This window comes from Daktulosphaira vitifoliae, unplaced genomic scaffold (genome assembly GCF_025091365.1).
Source record: "Daktulosphaira vitifoliae isolate Bord-2020 unplaced genomic scaffold, ASM2509136v1 Scaffold_3, whole genome shotgun sequence".
In the NCBI taxonomy this organism is placed as follows: Eukaryota; Metazoa; Arthropoda; class Insecta; order Hemiptera; family Phylloxeridae; genus Daktulosphaira; species Daktulosphaira vitifoliae.
In genome coordinates, this window is record NW_026099574.1 from 1,998,011 (window position 1) to 2,017,940 (window position 19,930).

The following is a 19,930-nucleotide window of genomic DNA, read 5'->3' on the forward strand; positions in this document are numbered from 1 at the left end:
ATTTAAATTATTAAATTAATAATTTTTTTTTCATAACTTAACCAACTAACCTAGTAAATTTGTTTTTTTCCATTGGTTCTACAGGTAGTGTTTAGCCCTGTTATATAAACCGAAAAGTATAACATTTACTTCCTTTGTAACTGGAGCTCTAAGGGGAGTGATGACATGCCTTTAAAAAAAATAAAAAATTATTCATATATTTTAAATAATCATTTAAATAAATTTTAATAATTAAAGGGACGTAATATTATACCTGAGAAAAATTTTAGCACAGGTTTCAAAATTATAATAAAATAGTAATAATAAAGATAAATTGATTTAACATATAAAACATCAAATTATTTTGCAATAACTTTTTTTAAAATTACTGATCTAAATAAAATTTTAATGAAGTAAATTAAAGACAATAAAGCTTTTTTCTGAAAATCCAATGGAAGGCCGAAGTACAGGAAGGGATTAAAATAAAACACCCACACATGTCAAATTTTAGTTCAAACTCGATTTTTGAAAATATTTTGGAATGCTGGGTTGACAACTTCTAACCTATATCAAACTAAAGCTTTTGAAGTATACTATAATATTAAAAAATTGGAAGGATGAGAAAAATTGGGAAATGAAAATATTAGTATCCACTTCTATAGTAATTATTTTAAATTGTTAATAGCTTATAAAATACTGGTCAAAAAGTTATCGACTAGTTATTTACTTAATTACATTGTTATAAAATAAGCTTGTTAATTACGAATATTGTTATATTAAAAAAATAAAATGACACCCCTATTTATTATAAGGGATCATAAAATTTATTAATCAAAAAATACCAAAGCTTTTTATTAATACTGTACTTATTTTGTGAGTAATCAAGTGTTAATGATAAATTAATCATTCTGTTTATTATAGTTTCAAAAAAAAAAAACAAGGTAAGATGCAAATATATACTTTTTTGGTGATTTAATGATTACTACTTTTTTAAATTCACTAATAAAAAAGCTATACTGTTTCAATAGTTAATAAATAAAACACTTTTTACTTCACTCTCTTATCTTACTACAAAATTAATTTAAAAAATAAATATACAAAAAATCAGTTAATATTCAACTCAGTTATAATGAACTAATTAATAGACCAATAGTAATTAAAATTTACATAAAAGTTTCAGAATAAAAGACAAATATGATAGTATTAGATTTTCATGTTCACCATTTCATATTTCTATAATTTTTATACTAAAACAAGAAAATATAAAATAATTATGCATACCTGTCTAATGATAATTGTCCAACCACATAAAAAAAATATTTACTTTAATTTTTATTACGTTTCCTAATACTAATACCTATGTGTTATGTTAACAAAAGAAAAAATTCATTATAATTACTTTCAAAAAATAAATTACTTCAAATAACAATATAAAAGTTTAATTAAACAATATTTTCTAAACATTGAAATTACAATTTTCTCTCAATTGATGAAACATAACATTTTTAACACACTAAAGAAGATATTTACACATAATATTGTAAATTCATTTTTAAGTAAACTGGTTTCAATCAGAAATCTAAAAAGGAATGGTTTCCTTACAGTCAATTATACACAATTTTTTATACAAAATTAATAATAAATAAAGAATGTACATTACATACTTAGAAATTAGGAGTTGTATGAATCTATAATTTTTATTTTACAAAGTATTAATTAAAACATAAACGATTCTTTAAGATTTCATAACACACTCTGTGTCTTAATTTAGGCATATCTTCTTGAGTGAAATCCAGTTTAGCATCACGAGCTAAAAATTCTGCATTAATACATGCAAACACTCCACAATCATATCCATTACGTTGTTTTGGGCAATCATCAGCATCCATTAGTCGCCAATTACTACAGTCAAGTTCTACATTTTTTTTATTTTTATGTTCTTCTTTTAAATAATATAACATAACATTTAAGCATTTAGGATTTTTTCCTCCTAAACTATCATAGTATTTAATGGTTTTTTCAACAAAATTGATACATATTAGACACCAATGATTGCCTAAATGAATCGGACTGAACATTTTCTTACAAGCAAAAATGTCTTTCCTTCTTGACCAGCGTCTAACAGATTCATAACCTTGTGAACTGAAACAAAAATTATTTATGTTTAAAATAATTAATACAAGGTGTTCTTTAGCAAAACTATCACTATAAACAACATATGACTAACATATTTTCTAAAATTTGTTATTGCCAGTTGGTCAGTTAGTTATCAATTTACAATCTCTTTTAATATAACTTATAACCAGTTGGCAATTTTTTCTCTACAAGGAGAAAATAATTCTCTATGTCTATATCTTACACAAGAAAAATCTTGAGCATATCAAAGACAGTTTTTTTATGAAAGTATATAAACATTATCATTTTGATTCCTTTTTAACAATTTTTTTTATTGTTTAATTTATTGGAAATTTACAAAATAATCACTACTAAGCAATAGACATAAATTATAATTTTTATTTTAATTCATAGAAAAACAGTAAATGATAACTGTCTTTTACAAAACCAAATAACTGCTACCAAAATAGATAACTAATTTAATGTATAACTCATTGTGGTAAATTAACCTGTTATTTTCTTATTTTTATAGTATTTCTTATTGTATGCTGTCATTAAAAAAATTTAATAAATTGTAAAATTCTGAAAACAATAAAAACTTTAATAAAATATTTTTGTAAATATTATAACAAAGTCAAGATATTATGAGGTCTAAGATTCAAAATTTAACGAAGTACTCATATCAAAGACATTACATAAATATTATATTTTATGCTGTGCTAAAAAAAAATTCTGAGACACCTAAACTTTATAGTCCAGGTACCATGGCTCCCTTTCTCAATCTACATCAAGATATAAAATATTTGATTTACATTAAATAATCAATCAGTAAATATTTAATATATTATGAATTTTCAAATCTTTTTAGGATATTTAAAATTAAAACTGCATTAAAAATATTATTAATTTAAAACTAAAAATTATTTAACTCAAAAAACTACAAAAAATGACTAAACATATACTATCAGTGTATGTTTACCGTTAATAATGGTAACATTGTGTTTCGAAATACGTATCTGTGATTTTTTAGAAATTTTTTGTTACTTTTTGTGCTATATATATTTAATTTTAAGTTAATAATATTTTTAATATAGTTTAAATTTAAAAATTATATTAGCCCCAAGTGATCAATATTTATTATATCTTTTAGGATGACTTTGAAAATTAAATTGTTATTACTTTTTATATTTTACTTTATTAGTTATCTTCAAACTTACGATAATTTTGTATAAAAGAAAGTATCAAATGAATGCAATGAATTAGGATCACGTTCCACAATCATATTCATGTAATGGTTAATAACTTCATCATTCAACCATGCTGTTGGAGAATAGATTGTTCTTAAATCACTTTTTTTTATATTTTTGCCTTTAATAATGTATTCATTTTGTGGGCCTGCCATTTTTTGCGCAAGAAAATCTATAACTTCTTTTCCATAACCAGGAAAAATATCACTTTTTTTCTTTGGTTCGACTTTTTCAATCAGTTTATTCATAGATTGTAGTTTTTCTAAAAATACATCATCAGATGTTTTCTTTTTTATATCATTTTGTATGGCAGCAGCTGCTTGCTTTTCTTTAAACTTTCTCATTACACGACTATAGAAATTTTCTTTTTCTAGTATTTTATTTTTATAAAAACTCAGTTCTGGAAAATTTAAATTTTCTTTGCCACAAATTTGAGATGTAACAGGTTGATTTAAAACAGTTTGTTTCCTTGAAATAAGTGGAGATCTTTGACTTGATGCTGATAACACAGAGATTTCTGACTTCGATTTTGGAATAACATAACTGTTTAAAATCATACCTAAAATACGTTCATCACTATTCTTTGAATGGATTCTATCAATGTGCATTGTAGACATACTAGATTCCATACAGCAATTGTTTAATTCTATAAAATGAAATTATCATACTTTAAAAATTAAATTTAAAAAATGATAAATAAATAAACTCTTAAATCATATAATTATTAAAGTTTGAATAATTAAATACATCATTTTAAAACGCAACAATTAAACTTTTACTATAAATGTAAAATAAAAAAATATCAAGTATAGTTGAATCTACATGCGTATACGCTTGAAGATATACGGGTGTATAGTTTAACATCATAAATTATTATTTTTAACTCAAGTGGCTGATTAATGTACATTATATAAGTTTTAATATTATATAGATTTAAAGGATGCAAGTTTGCCACTAATTTTATGTAGGTTTAAAGAAATAAATTTTTTTAGAACATAATTAAATATTGAAAAAAACTATACTTCATACATAGTTATCAAATCAAATCTTAAAAGTATAAAACATACTATAGTATTTTCTTTCAGTAGTTAATAGTATTCTATGTTCTATAATTTTCAAAAAAAAATATTCTCTTCAGTTTAAATTAGTTCAATTTCAGTTTTTTAAATGGAAAAATATATGTTTAATTACCTTGAAAATATAAAATTACTGGTCGATAACTTTGAATCAATATTTTAAAAAATATCAGCACTTTTAAATTAGAGTGGGAGGAGTAGTGTCATTTATATATGTATAGAAATAATAGTAAATAGACCAGCTTTACTCTTCTCACTCTAGTATAATAGTGCTAATGTTTTTAAAAAATAAGTATAATTAAACCATTAGGTCAGAAAAAGCTGCCTCGTTATTTCTTATTAATTGGCAAAAAAATAAGATGTATAATTAATTGCTTATTATAATAGTTTCATTGTTTTTTTATAAATTCTAACATAAATAAAATGGCTTGATAATTATCAGTCCACTATACATTGAGTAAACAGGCTATATCATTTTACCCCATGTTCTTCTTTACTGATTAATAATTTCAGGATAAATCAAAATTAATAATTAGTATAAACCATAGACGTAGCTAAGAAATACAATTTTTTTTATACAAAATTTAGTTTCCTTAGGTTTATTTATCTATTGTTTTGTCATTAATATAATAAGAAAACTAAGTTATATAAAAAAGTTTATACTAATGATCATTAGTATAATTTATACAATAAAAGCAAAGGTATATTTTGTAATTTTTTGAAAAGGCAAATGATATAATTTAATATTTTCCCTTAAAATATGTTTTTATAAAACAATACAAATAGTTTTTTTACGTTTTTGGGGAGTTAACTCTCCAAAACCCCCATCATTTTTTACAAATGACTTAAATTACAACTTCAAATATTTACTTTTACCTTTAACTGATGAAGAAGAAGATAGTAAATATTTATCTTCTATATTAGATTTATTATTAGTATTTGCCATCAATTTATCTTCCCTACTAGATAATCTAGAAGGATTTGATAGACTGTATGATCTTACAACTTTAACTTTCTTTTCCTCATCACTGCTACTGGTAAGATCTATTGTAGTAATGGGTGATAATGTTCTTCTTTGATATCGTACAGTATCAAGATAAACTGGTGGACTAGCTCTTAGGGGTACAGTGGAAGGTCCAGGTTCCATGATTTCAACCTCTTCCGTTTCAGATAGAGACTCATCACTAATTTCAACTATTTCTACAAGGCTGTCATCCATTCGAGCTCTTTTGCTAGCTAATGATTCACGTTCATCATATTTCCGTTTGTTATTTTCTCTTGAGTCAGACAATCCAGTTTTAGTAGCAAACCAATTTTTTATATTTAATAATGAGTTTAAGAGACCCATTACCCAATTTTAACATAGAGAATGATATAAAAAATGACCTGATTATTTACAATTTCTGAAAAAAAAAAAAGAACAATTAATATTTTAAATAAATTTTATTTGTTATATAGTAATAGATTTTTTTTTTAAGCTCAAGTTTTAAAAATATAAATAAATATGTTAGACATCTATAACATACATATAATATATAATCACATATTTTTTAAACACTTAACATATCTTGAGAGTTTCACATTACAAAATAACTAAAGAACAAAGAAAAAACAAATATTTAACATATTAATAATGAAATAATTTATAGATATAACTAGGTAAGTATAATATAAGTGGTTTAACACAAAACAGAAATTAGGGATATTAAATAATATATGGTCAAAATATAAGTGGGTATGCTCTAAAAGTAGAACACTGAATCCTTCTTTATAATTTAATGACAAATAATTAATTACAAAAGTTTAAAATTTTATAATATTTTAAAATTACTTTTTAAAATATTAATAAAAAAATAAACTTTTAATTGAAGCTCCTCAAAATTCTTGACTTTTGTTATATTATTATTTTTATTTAACTTATAGGCAATAGATTAAGAGTATTTTTTATTTTCTCATATTATTGAACACATAAATAAAGTAAAAATGTTTTCTCATTCAATAAAAATAGTGTATTTAACAAAAAAAGGAGTGGATAGGAAAAACCTAAATAGTTTATATAAGTAACTATTTAAAACAATTATAAATTTACATTATAGTGAATTAATGATTTATCATATTATATATATAATAAAGACTTATAAATTAACAAATCGAGAGAAAATTGTATTAAAAATATTGTTAGATTAACTATCATGGAATGATTTCATAGGGAGTTGTGATAATGTCACACTTCCTAAACATTTATTAAAATGATTAGTAGTTGGCATTTTTAGAATATATTGTGAACTTTCTTTACTCAATAAGGTTCATTATTCAGCAAATGTATAACAAACAGTCATCAAAATTCACATCACAAACTCCTAGACATTAACTCTATGATTGATCATTTAATGATACTCAAATTGTTAAAACAAGTATAGTTTAAAAAAAACATTGAACCTTCACAATTTTTAAATGAATTTTATCTCAGTTACTACTTAACAAATTTCAAAAATATATTATTTTTCTCTTACTCAATATTTTGACACGCAAAAAATGTTCGAACAAAATACTATAAAAACAGAATTTAAATGTATACAAATTTTTAATTAGTTTATGATATTATCATAATCTTAATTTTTCAAGTCAACAGTTGTTGGTGGACAAAATTAAGACTAGTAATATCAATATGATATCATCTTCTTTTATAAAAAATTGAAAATAAACAAATCAGTGTAGACAACATATTTCTTATTATCCGTCTACAAAAAAAATTATTAATCTTATTAGTGATAAAAATTTAAATTTAAGTCGAAAATCTTAAATTCTACAATTGTCGACTTATATTGACTTCTACAATTTTCTTGGTTTTCTGAAATTTTCTAAAAAATTACTTCAATACCTAGCCTATCATTTCAAATGTTTGCAATTGTCTTTTTAATATTTTAAGGAGCAAAATACAAGTTTTTCTTGAAAGTATCATTTTTGTAATCTTTTTCCAACTATGGGACAAGATGACAAAAGCGATTCTAAAAGAAATGTGTCTTTGTGACTTATTAGGTATTAAATAGTATTTTTAGAAAATTTAGGTAAGAAATTTGAAAAGTTTTCTTTAATGTTTTGATATTTAAATAATTACATAAAAAAACACGCTAAATATAAATTCTAATCACCACTAAAATTAACATACGTGCATGTATGTTAATAACAAAGTGTACCGTAAGAGGCTTTTTGCTACCTAGAATGTGCTGCTATAAGTAATTGATGTTGAGAAATACTTAATTCGTCATTATACCCTATAGTGTTTTTAGAGTAGGAAGTAGGGAAAAAACAATTATAATTGTACTTTTTATAGTATCCTTAAAGACGTTATTCTAATAGACGCCTATTATTGAAAGCAAATATAATACTATAATATAATACATAATTGTATAATTTGTTTAAATAATAAAGGTAACGCAAAAATATTTGCTAAATCAAAAGTTATTAAAGATGTCAGAACATGGTGAGATAATGTATTATTATTATACAGACCATTAAGAGCCATTCAGGCTCCTTCAAAAGATTATTAACTTTAAATTTACTGTGACAGGTGGTTGTCCCATCACTGAAATTATGGCAACTTAATTACTCTTGTACAATATACAATGTTGCCCTTGACTCAATCTTGAATCTGTCAAATTATGCATAAGTATAGAGTCCAGACAAACTCTTACGAGAATTTGTTCTCTTTTTGTAGAAGTTATGTTATGTCAAAAAGTCTTCATTTTTATACTTAATTTATCAGTTCATATTTCTAATACAATAGTAAACTAATAACAATTTTTATGTATAACAATGTGAAGTAAATTAACAATACAAAGTTTTAAAATGATACTTTATAAATATATCTATCTTTAACTAAGATTAACTGATAAATCTAATTAACTGTTTGCAGGCTAATTGGTCATAAACAAATTTTTTTAATTACTAAATCAATTTTTAAACCCAACCTACCTTTTTCTAAAAATATTTTTTATATTGTATTAACTTAATTTTCATTTTTTTTGGGGGGGTTCTTAACCCTCAAACATTTCTTAACTCTATGCCTATATTTACTAATAACTAGAAAAAATTTCTCTTATTTCATTTTAGACATTTGGTTGCCATATGCATAAGACATTGCTACATTGCTTGTCAGCTACAAAACCCTTATATATAATTACAAAAGATTAATTAGGACATTTTTTATAATTTATAAATTTTTTATTATAATATTTTCTTAGCTAAATATAACTATTTCAAGTTTATGTTTTTGGAACAGGGGGTTGGTAATATTCCTTGATGTTTTCAGGTAATGATTTTATTTCAAAAGCACCAACCTCTTTCAATAGTTGATTTTTTTCATAAAAATATTGTCTAAACCAATTAATATGATCTCTCTTTTCTTCGACAGAAAGATATGGATTTTTAGATAAACCAACACAAACTAATTCCATAAAATGTCGAATCGGGCCTTTATTAGGGCACCAATCTTCAATCAAGGGCTCTAAAAATACATGATCAGCAAAAAATACTTCATTTTCATTTTCCATTCCTTGTTCATTATTTATGGGAAATTTCCATAATTTTCCTTCTTCTGTCCACATTATCATTTGTTCATAAATATTTTTAGGGGGATGTGTTATAGCTAATTTTAATGACTTTTTATGTAAATGATCCCAAGTAGAAAGTGTTATACCATTTTTGTCCAATGTAAGAGGATCCTTGAAAATATTTAAAGGTTCACCTCCAAATATGTCTAAAGGAGTGTAATCTTGCATAGGCTTTCTATAATATTTAAATTTTTCAAAAGATTTTTGGGATTTAGTAAAACGATTTAAAGATTCTCGAACTCGTTGAGCTTTATCAACTTCAGGATACTTATTAGTAGCAGGCTTAGAACAATCAATTTTCATTCCAGAAATAAGTTCACTTAGGTGAACTGATGATTTTGGTTTCTTTTCATTATCAACAATGGTTTCATCACTGTATATCTTTAATAAATTCAATAATTCAGATTCTGTTTGTTTGATATCTCCTCCTATTGATTCAGCAACAGAGTGTGCTGCTTCTACTAACTGATCTTCTAATTGTTTTTCTTCAACCTTAATTTTTTTTTTACCTAATTCTGCTTGTTTTGCTATTTGCCTAGGTTTTGCAAGATCGATTGGTATGGCACTTTTAGGTACATCATTTCCTTTAGCCATAGATTTTAATAGATCATTTAATTTATTTACAGCTTGTGTTTTTTTATTTTTTTCGTCATCTGGAGGTATATTATTGGACTTAAATCTATGAGTGAAGTAATAAATCCTATTTGTTCTTAAATATTTATCACTCTTGATATATGATATACACTTCATAGAAAAGTTTGAATACATATCTAATAGTTAGACATGAACAATTTACCTATGAATAAATGCAATATTAAAAAAATAATTGTTAAATGAAATGACAATAATATTTTGGACAACTTACTTAATAAATATAGGAAGATGAGGGAAAGTTTACTAAAAAAGAGTTTTAATACCTTTTTTGTTACATAAAGTGTAATCAATAAAATCTTTAACCAAAAGTTATTAAGCAATACTATTCTATTGCAAAGAAAAAAGAAACTGTTGTCATTAGTATTAAATTGTATATTCTCTACGCACATGCGCCAATGAAGTATCAATCACTGATATATAATAAAACTAGATAGCCGTCTTCGATATTATCACCATAAAACAGACCACTATATGTTAAGTTGACAACTCAGAAAATAAACATTATCAATCTCTACCTATATACTAATATGTAATTATAATCAATAATCATTGAAAAATTTGTGGATTATTAAAAATTATTTAAAACGAAAATTTATTTGTTGTATTTGTATTTGTTGGATAGAAACAAATCGAACTGGTTTATGAATCATTTAATTTAATAATGTTTTGGATTTGCTTGGGTGTTGTACAACTTGTAAAAAAAAATGTTAAATACAAAATTAGTATAATATTAGTATTAAAGAAATCACAAAGTATAAGTCTGAGTTAATAAACATGTTATTGGTTATAAAAAAAAAAATTGTTATAGTTTTTTTTTGGCGTTTTCATGCTGGATTTAAAAAATCTGATGAAAATTGTTTCTTGTATAAATGTAAACGAATACTTCAATTCTTTTCAAAATTGATGTTAGTAACATTTACTTATGTGGCTTCTCTAAAGTTTCTATATTGTTACATCTTAATTTTTAGAATATTTAAGTATCCAGTGCATTTTTTTAAATATATTATATTTTTATCTAAATTTAGAATATTAATATTACTAAAATAGTTAGTAAAATGTAATAAACTAATTTCTGTTTCTGTAATAATATTGCACACATGATTAGATGTTGTGATTAAACCTCTGATTTTTGGAGTATAAAAATGTTGTGTGTTGAAGTAGTCTGTAATCATGTTCACTTCTTATTTCTGCTAATGATGACAACCAGTAATTGCTATCTATGATTTTACAGACTTTTTAATAACATTTTGTGAAATATAATATGGTATATTTTCCTTAAATATTAAATTATGTATTTTTTAATTTCACACATAAGTAATTGGGGTAAAGTAATCTATGTATATTTTCGAATTTCACATAATATTATCTATGAATAGCAATTTTTATAATTATGAGATTAACCAAAAAATAGTTATAGTAAACAGTTTAGATTATTTTTAGCAGCATTTTATAAAATGCCCATCAAACTAAAACTTAATGATGAATCATAAGTCATTTGATTTTTAAAACAAGATTTATCTATTTTAGCTTCGATGCGAAGCTGAATAGGTATTGGATTTACTATGTGTTTTTTTTTACATTTTTTTTGTGTATCTGTTACCATTTATTCTCAGCTCTCATCGAACGAATTTCTTTCAATGATACGTCAAAAGATCACAAATCGTATCTAGTCGAAGACATTATCCTCAAAAATTGAAAAAATTTCCCTTGTTCCTCGTAAAAAGGGAAATCTCCAAAAAAATTACAATTTTAAAAATCGCTAATTTTCAACATCTTTTCAATTGTTTTTACTTAAGACTGTCATAACTTTTTCAAAAATAACCAAATCAATATTATTTTTATTGTTGCACGATGTCTTTACCTATCATTTGATATATTTTTTTTATAAATCTGACCCTTAACCAGCCCACCCACATGAGGGGATTCAAAATGATAACATTTTCATAAATAATTAACGTAAGGGGAAATACTGACACTTTTATATTACTTTGAATTAAATGTTATGTAATATACTTTTTTATGGAAAAAAAAATTCGGACTTCATTTTGTCTTTACAGTGAAAATGGCTACCGTATGCTATTTTTGTGTTAAAATTCTCGATTTTATATTTTACATTTTTAACTTTAAAATACTATAAATTTTTGAAAAATGTATGGATCAATACAATTTTTTTATGATAAATACTATATAGGATATAAATAAGGAAATAGGAGATCATATAGCTTTTGGAATAATCCATAATTTTTTTTAAATTAAATACTATCTATAGATTTGCATCGAAGCGTTTTTTATGATGGTGATTTTAATCACTGTGAGATATCACTATATTTGACCCAATTATGCCACGTCCCCCACTATGCTTGGTTTTTTTTTAATTTTTCATTATTTATTATTTTAAATTTAAAACTAGCTTTTGAGCCATAATTGTAGAGTAGAAAAACTGACATAGAATTATTAAAGAATTTGAGAGATCGTTTTATACAAATAAAAAACATTTTAAGTGGAAAATATTTTATAATGAAATCTTTTAAGTACTTTTTTGAAAGAAATTTGATTCAAGTGAAATAGGGTAAATGTAAACAAGTTTGGTAATAGTAAATTCATTATTTTTCTTAAAATACTATTTTGAATAAATGGTTATATAATTTATTATAATTAATAATTCAAAATATAAGGATTATTTTCAGTAGATGTATCCACAATTATCATTTTTTTTTATGTTTACCTTACTTGACATTAATTACTTGTGTGAAATTAAAAAATATATGTAAAACTCAAAAATTAAATAAAAAACTACAACATTTATTGAAGTATTTTTTGGTGAGTTTGAAAAAAAAATTCAAGATCCTTGTTCTTTGATGCTGAAAACTGGTATAATTACACGTGGCGAATAACACTATTACTTAATTAATCAACTAATTGTAAAGATAGTCACAAATATTTTGCAAATAATGAATAGTCACACTGTTTGAATGTAAAAAACCAACAAAAATAATTCAATAATTGTCTTACTCCAAATATAATTACACCATTATATACAGCATCAAAAAACACATATGTCTGTTTTGTTTTCAAACTGTAAAATTGAAGTTTTTAAAATTTTTAAGCTTTACATATAAAATTTTAATTTTATACTCAGTTTTTATTAGATTAACCGGGAAATAGTTACAGTATAGTTGGCTTTCGTTTTACCAAAAAAGCCTATCAATTTCAAAATTAAAGGCCTACAAACACGGTTATATTTGACGGATATGGCCCAAATTTTAAACAAATCTTATTTAATATCATCAAATTACATTACAGAATTAAAAAAAGTAAGACAAGTAAAATAAAATGTGAAACATATTAATTTTATTTCTCTCATAAGATAATAACAGATTGTCACAATATAAAACAGCTAACATAAAAAAAACAACTTAGAATCATTCAGTTATATATATATATAAACTAAAATGACAAGATAAATTTAACACTACAAAAAAAATAAAATAAAAATTGACATGAGGAAGTAGTTAAAATATTACCAACTTTGAAAACTGTATTTTAAACTAAATAGAGAACAGTTATTTTTAAAAATAATTTTTACAATGAGTACAAAAAATAGATTAAATTAATTATTATTAAATCTTATAATTTGAAGCAAAAATGTATCTTTTTATTTGTTTAATAAAATAAATAAATGACAACTTCTTCAAATAAAAATTTATTTAATTAGAATTATATTAATACATATGTTTGAAGACTATTCAACTCAATTATCAACATTTTGTAAGTAAGAAAATTAAATTAATGTACTAGAAACTAAAGAGAAATGCAAATATATTATATTACTTTTTAAATACGAGAAATTAAAAAGAAAAAAAATCATTTTATATAAATTGAGAAACATTTTAAATGTTTGTTAAATATAATTTTCATTTATAAAAGATGCCTTGATTAACAAAATATCAAAACATAAAAATATACTAACTTATTATAATAGTATGTATTACTAAACAAACTACTATAATTAGTTAATTTATTAATGAAGTACATTTTTTGTTTTAATTTTATGTAAAAACAATTCAAGTAATGTGGATATATGAACACATTTAACAAAATATTATATTGGTTGAAAAAGCCTCCATTACTAAAATAAAACTTAAATAATTTATTTTTAATCTAAAACTGTAAATGATGCACAATTAAATTAATAAAAAAGATAACAACTACAATAAAAATATAAATAGGCATTATGATGAAGAGATAATTTATCAAGCTGCTAATAACATAAATAGACAGCAAAACTTAAAAAAAAGTGTTAATATCACTAACAAATTCCAAAAATTCACAGTTTCACCTTCGCAATCTTTTTTTTTTTTTATAAAAAAAAAATAATAATAATAATTTGTGTATGTAAAAAAAAAAAAAAAAAAAGTATTAAAATTATCATCACAGAGTTCATCTAATTCATATTTACATTAAGGAGACAGTAAATAGTAAGTTATAACTTTTTTCTTCAAAAGGAAGAATAACGTTGAGATTTATGTCCAACTAACCTCCTTTTATGCAATGTATTTAGCGCAACAGGGGCTCGTTTTGGAATTAGTCCAATTTTTTTAATTGGAGAACATTGAGTAGATTTTGTTGTTGAACAACTAGCTAAATAGTCTCTTTTGTATTGTATTGTTGATAATTCAGCTAGTTCTGTAGCTTTAAAGGTAACATTCTTGAAAACATCAATTGCATTAGGTCGATTTAAGGGTAGTGGATCTATCATATTTGCTAATAACAAACTTAATCTGAAACCATCTATATCAGGAACAAAACCATCTCTCAAATAATGCCATTCGGGTCCATCACTTGGTAATCTAGATCCTGAGATGGCTTCATAGGCTGTCATCCCCAATGAGAAAATATCAACTTTAGTAATTGTTGAACTATCATATTTACCACTGAGCATTTCTTTAGGTAAATACCTTGCATCACCATCTTCGACATCACATAAACTATCTAAATGTGCTACATGGCCTAGATCTCCAATCTTGTATATAATATCTCTATCAACTTTTTCTTCATCTTCTTTCGAATGAGGAAAGTGACTAATCATAATGTTTGCTGGTTTTATGTCTAAATGAACCATTTTTGACATATGCATATAATGAAGACCACTGGCTAAATGAGAAAGTAGTCGCTCTAAAGCGCCATCATTAAATTTGTGGTTTTTGGTGAAAATTAAATCTTCCAAATTACCTCCATCACAATATTCAAATTGAATAAAAACTGAATTACTCTCATTCCAAGCTGAATGATAAGCAACTATATTTGGATGGCTAAACAAAGCTGCATTTGCATATACTTCTTTACGGGCATAATTTTCACGTCTAGTACCAACAACTTTTTTGAGAGTTTTTTTTATAGCATAAGGCATCCCTTCTAATATATTAATACATTTATAGACTTCTCCAAAGTCACCTTTGCCTATAAGCTTGTCAATTTTAAATTCTTTGAAGTATCTTGAAACTTCAAGATCAGAAAGCTCAATATTAGTTAAATCTTTAGCCCAACTATCGGATAGTGATGGCTCATTATTATTATTATAGTTGTTTTTACTACAGTTATTATTGTTCATCCATTTTGAACGCAAATCAGTAGCAGCAGGAGAAAATGGATTTATACTAAACTGTTTTACTTTCGGTAATCCAGAATCATTGAATGAATTGTGAGCAGTTTTGTGTTCATAGATCCTAGAACATTTTAATGAAGTATGAGATCTTTCATAAATTCCTTCTTCCAATTTAAGTAAACAAATTCGTTTAATAGGAGGAGAATATGAGATTTCATCTTTTTGTGGAGAATCAGCTTTAGAAGGAGAAGCTAAATGTTCAGCAAACCTTAATGGAATAGAGGGACGATGTTTTCGGCAAGCAGGTGTCATAGGCGGTATAAGTTGTCCATGATTTGGAGGTGTTTTAGGGGATTCTGGCAAATTTGTATTATTGTGACTTGGAGAGGATTCATTAGAGTCATTAAAATTCAAGCGTCTAGGTAATAATGAAATTTGAATACTTGAACGTTGAATAGCTTCGTCCATGATTTATCAGTGAATTAATTAATTTACAGATAATCAAGTTGTTATCATTCAAAATCAGCATTGTAAATACTTTTCTATCTAATTAAGATCTGTAAAAAAAAAAACATTAATTAAATAAAAATTTAAGAACTGTGAAATAATAATATATAATTAACTCATCAACTTATTTAATATGATAATGATGTAATTAAGAAAATAACTAATCGATAAGAAATTTTTGGGTCAGAATTTCAGAAGTTAGTAACAATTTAAAGTAATGATTAGAAGTAAGGAGTGGTAACTACTCTTCTCCCTCCCCTAATATAAAAATTATAATAACTACCAAAGTATGGGTCCAAAAATTGTTGTTGACCAATCATTTTGTCTTTTATAAGCTAGTTAAATAAATACATATCCATTTAATAATATGGAACAAGGGAAAAATTTTCTTAATTAGATAATTTTTTATTTTATAAGTCAATTAAATATGTGTTGTTATTTAAAAAAAATAAAGCTGACAACTCCTATAAATTATAAGAGATGATTCTAAAAAATAATTATTAGCTGATAAAATAAGAAACAAATTCTTCTTCTTCCTCGCATTAATCCCAATTACTTGGGGTCGGCTACCCTTATCCTAAACTTCCACTTGACACGATCTCCCACATCCTCTACGTTCACATCATATGTCCTCATATCGCATTCAATAACATCTTTTTTTTGGTCTTCCTCTACCTCTTCTTCCTTCAACATTCATTTCTACAACTGTTCTTACGCTTCCGATTCTTCTGTTTTCATAACATGACCAAACCATTTAAGTCTATTTTCTTTCATTTTATCTTCTCTAATCACTCCACTCATACATCTAAGCATTTTCATCTCTGCTACACTCATTTTTTGCTCTACTTTCTCATCAACCGCCCAACATTCTGAACCATACATCATAGCTGGTCTCACTACAGTCTTGTAGAATTTATCTTTCAGCCTCATTGGAATTCTTTTATCGCATAAGACACCAGATGCTTCTCTCCATTTCAACCACCTGGACTTAATCTTATGTCTTACATTCTCGTCAATGCCACCACTTTTTTGCACAACTGACCCTAAATACTTAAAACTTTCCACCTCTCCAATCACGTCCTTCCCTATTGTCACTGGTCTCCTTATTTCACCTACCTCGTGTTCTCCTTTATCAAAACTCGTACTCTATATACTGTCTTTCTCCTACTTATTCTTAAACCCTTTTTTTCAAGAGCTGATCTCCACACCTGTAGCCTTTAAAAACAAATATAAATAAATAAAAAAAAAATACAATTTTTTTCAACAGTATTTATTTTGCATGTAATCGAGTGGCTTATGATAAACCAATAACTCTGTATATATATATATATATAAATATAATACAGACATGATCTTCCTTGAGCAGTTTGTTAAAGTACTCGATAGTGAATTTAAGCTTATTGTATGGACTTAGTACTCATGAAAAAATATATTTTAACATAAGTGACAAGAAAAAAAATCATTAAAATAAATTTGTAGATCCTAGGCACTATACTTTTAATAAATAATATGGTAGCGAGTGATTCACTCAATTTACAAATGATATTTAGATTATTATTTTAATTATGTTTTAAGATTTGTAATGACTGAAAAAAATCTATTAATTATATGGAACTATAAATATTAGAAAAATTCATTATTACTAGCAAACCATCTAAATTCTAAAATATTTATAGAACATGTTTTGATTTCAATTATAAAAGTAAAATTTGATATTGATATTTTTATTTTCATATAGAAAAAATATTTTATGTACATTGTTTAGCAACAAATAAAAATAAAATATACTTATACTCTACATAATGGCAATACTTATTTACATTCAATAGTTGTTTATCTTCATTATATAAATAATAATGATAAAAAACAAAGAAATTGTACCTAAATAATTTTTAGAATGGTATAAGTTGAATAATTTATATTCTGTCATTTCATAATTAAATTAGTCATATAAAATAATTAAAAAATATATAATACATTAAAACTGATACATTTTTCTCTAATCATTTTTCATGAGTCATTATTTTACTATAGTATAGTGAATTAAACTGATTTCTTTATGTCACATTATGTGTCATATTTATTGTTAATTTATGTTAGCAAATTTTTTTTGTTAGTGATGTTGATAAATCGAATTTAAAATTGAATAAAATTAAACTGAACTTTTTCCTAGTAAGTCACAATTTTATACCCTATTTAATTAGATGTTCGTTTTTAATTTAAAATGTAAAGTATAACATATCCAAGATGAATAAGAATCGTAATTGACCTAAATGGGTGGTAATGCACCGACTAAAAAGATTTGGCTTGTTAATAATAATCGAATCTACTAGACGAATACGTAAAACTATTATAAAGGACAAGACTCAAAATATAGAAGGAATCTACTTACGCGGCTCAGAAAACATTCTTAAGAAATTCAACACAAATAATTCACGAAGTATCCAAAAATAAAGTCTTGAGTTATCAACACAAAATTGTTTGGTAAGTAAAACAGATAGACTACAAAATTGAAATAATTAATAAAAAACACTGTTAATAAAAGAACCGCACTAACAATTAACCAGTCTTAACATGAACGTAATGAGTCATACCACGATTATTCAGATCTGCAATCACATGAATCATGATACCTATAAGAAAAATGTATAATAGTATTTGGTATGTTTTCATCTAAATATTTTTGCGATTTCATTGGTCACAAATGATCACATGACTCTAGGTATACCATTGCTTATACAATGTTGCCAACATAAATTTGTTAAGTTGTGTTGTCTTTTTAGAAAGCGCGGGAAAACTATGATACAGAGTTCACCCCTCCACACTACCGCAAATCAAACCAAATAAATCTACAGGCACTCGACAGCTGCAAGTATTATGTGGGTGTCTGTGATTTTTTATTAAATTAAAAAATAAACGCAAAGGGTACTATTTTTATTAATCTTAATGCAAACATATTAATTATTGTTAGGTTGCTTAATAACAAAAATGTATTCCAATTTTTATGAAATATAAATAGTACAGTTTAAGTTTTTATTAGTATTATATTCATTACAATCCCTTAGAGGTGTATTAAAAAAAAAATTGTATGAGGACGATCCTGATAAATAAGAAATGGAGAGATATTGTGAGTTATGGAGAGATTCATTCTTCCACTAGTATGATTGTATGCCTATAAGGAGGATACTTCTGTAAATACATCACAAGCGATCCTAGAATTAATTTTTAGGGGGTAGAGAATGAATGCATCGATTTTTGTTTAAATTGATTGTTTGTTCTTGTTATAAATTTACTAACACGAAATTTGTTTAATGAGAAAAATTATTAATAACATCACCTATTAAAAATGTATTTACAATTACCAGATTTATTTAAATTTATACAACTTGATTCTATTCATAAAAACATGAATAGAATATTGTGTTATCAAATCTTTTTGTTATCAGTTTTTTCTATTTTTTAGCTTAGCTTTTTTAACTTTTTTAAAAGTTTTTTTTATAGCAACATGGCTTGTAGCTTTATATATATATATATACGTAGTATATTTAAATGTATACATATATAGTTTATACGCATATTATATCAAAATATAATATATAGCTGATAATTTTAACAAATTATGAAAACACTAAACGCGTTTTGATGAAGGCCAGTAGTTTATTTATACTATTGAATAATCACATAAGACGACTTTTTTTTATAAAAAACAGATGTCCTTTTACACACTTTGAGTTTCTTAAGTTGGAATTAAACTGAAGCAGATGTACTGGTAAAACCGTTAAAAAACCTACATAAGATCTCACCTGTTCAGGTAGACGAGACACGCATGGTTTGTGGATGGGAACCTTTAACTTGTTCCCACGCATTTTGCACCCCAGTTTAAATATATGTGTGTATTTGACTGTTTTTTAACAAATCCTTCCGGTACTCCATCTTATTATTCAATAAATATCTAATGAATATATAAATTAAGTTAACTAACAATCATTCGTCGGAACGTTGACTTAAAATAATTACAACAAATTAACGTGAAAATAGTACAAAATTATCAAGAATATAACTTTTCTTCGTTATACTAAAAGAAAATATCTAATGATATGTTTAATTGGTAGTAATAGAAAAAGGAAAAGTTTT

General features: G+C 24.7%; 3 protein-coding genes across 4 annotated transcripts; all 3 read right to left on the reverse strand.

Annotated features, from left to right (window-relative positions):
- Positions 1-1,087: 1,087 nt before the first annotated feature.
- On the reverse strand, positions 1,088-7,074 carry LOC126901283 (sentrin-specific protease 1-like). 2 transcript variants are annotated; one of them, XM_050677672.1, is made up of 4 exons: positions 6,931-7,074; positions 5,294-5,820; positions 3,312-3,987; positions 1,088-2,121 (listed from the first exon to the last, which is right to left on the reverse strand). In XM_050677672.1, exons 2-4 carry the CDS (start codon positions 5,763-5,765, stop codon positions 1,692-1,694), a joined length of 1,578 nt encoding a protein of 525 aa, XP_050533629.1. In that variant the 5' UTR covers positions 5,766-5,820; positions 6,931-7,074; the 3' UTR covers positions 1,088-1,691. The 2 variants fall into 2 exon arrangements, with proteins under 2 accessions (XP_050533629.1, XP_050533630.1); XM_050677673.1 differs by lacking the exon at positions 6,931-7,074 and adding an exon at positions 5,944-6,010.
- Positions 7,075-7,801: 727 nt separating this feature from the next.
- Positions 7,802-10,104, reverse strand: LOC126901287 (28S ribosomal protein S31, mitochondrial). Its single transcript, XM_050677682.1, has 2 exons — positions 9,896-10,104; positions 7,802-9,826 (listed from the first exon to the last, which is right to left on the reverse strand). The coding sequence occupies exon 2, from the start codon at positions 9,796-9,798 to the stop codon at positions 8,683-8,685; it is 1,116 nt and encodes a 371-aa protein (XP_050533639.1). The 5' UTR covers positions 9,799-9,826; positions 9,896-10,104; the 3' UTR covers positions 7,802-8,682.
- Positions 10,105-13,638: 3,534 nt separating this feature from the next.
- Positions 13,639-18,392, reverse strand: LOC126901284 (wee1-like protein kinase). The gene is made up of 2 exons (XM_050677674.1): positions 18,189-18,392; positions 13,639-15,846 (listed from the first exon to the last, which is right to left on the reverse strand). Exon 2 carries the CDS (start codon positions 15,755-15,757, stop codon positions 14,183-14,185), a length of 1,575 nt encoding a protein of 524 aa, XP_050533631.1. The 5' UTR covers positions 15,758-15,846; positions 18,189-18,392; the 3' UTR covers positions 13,639-14,182.
- Positions 18,393-19,930: the final 1,538 nt, after the last annotated feature.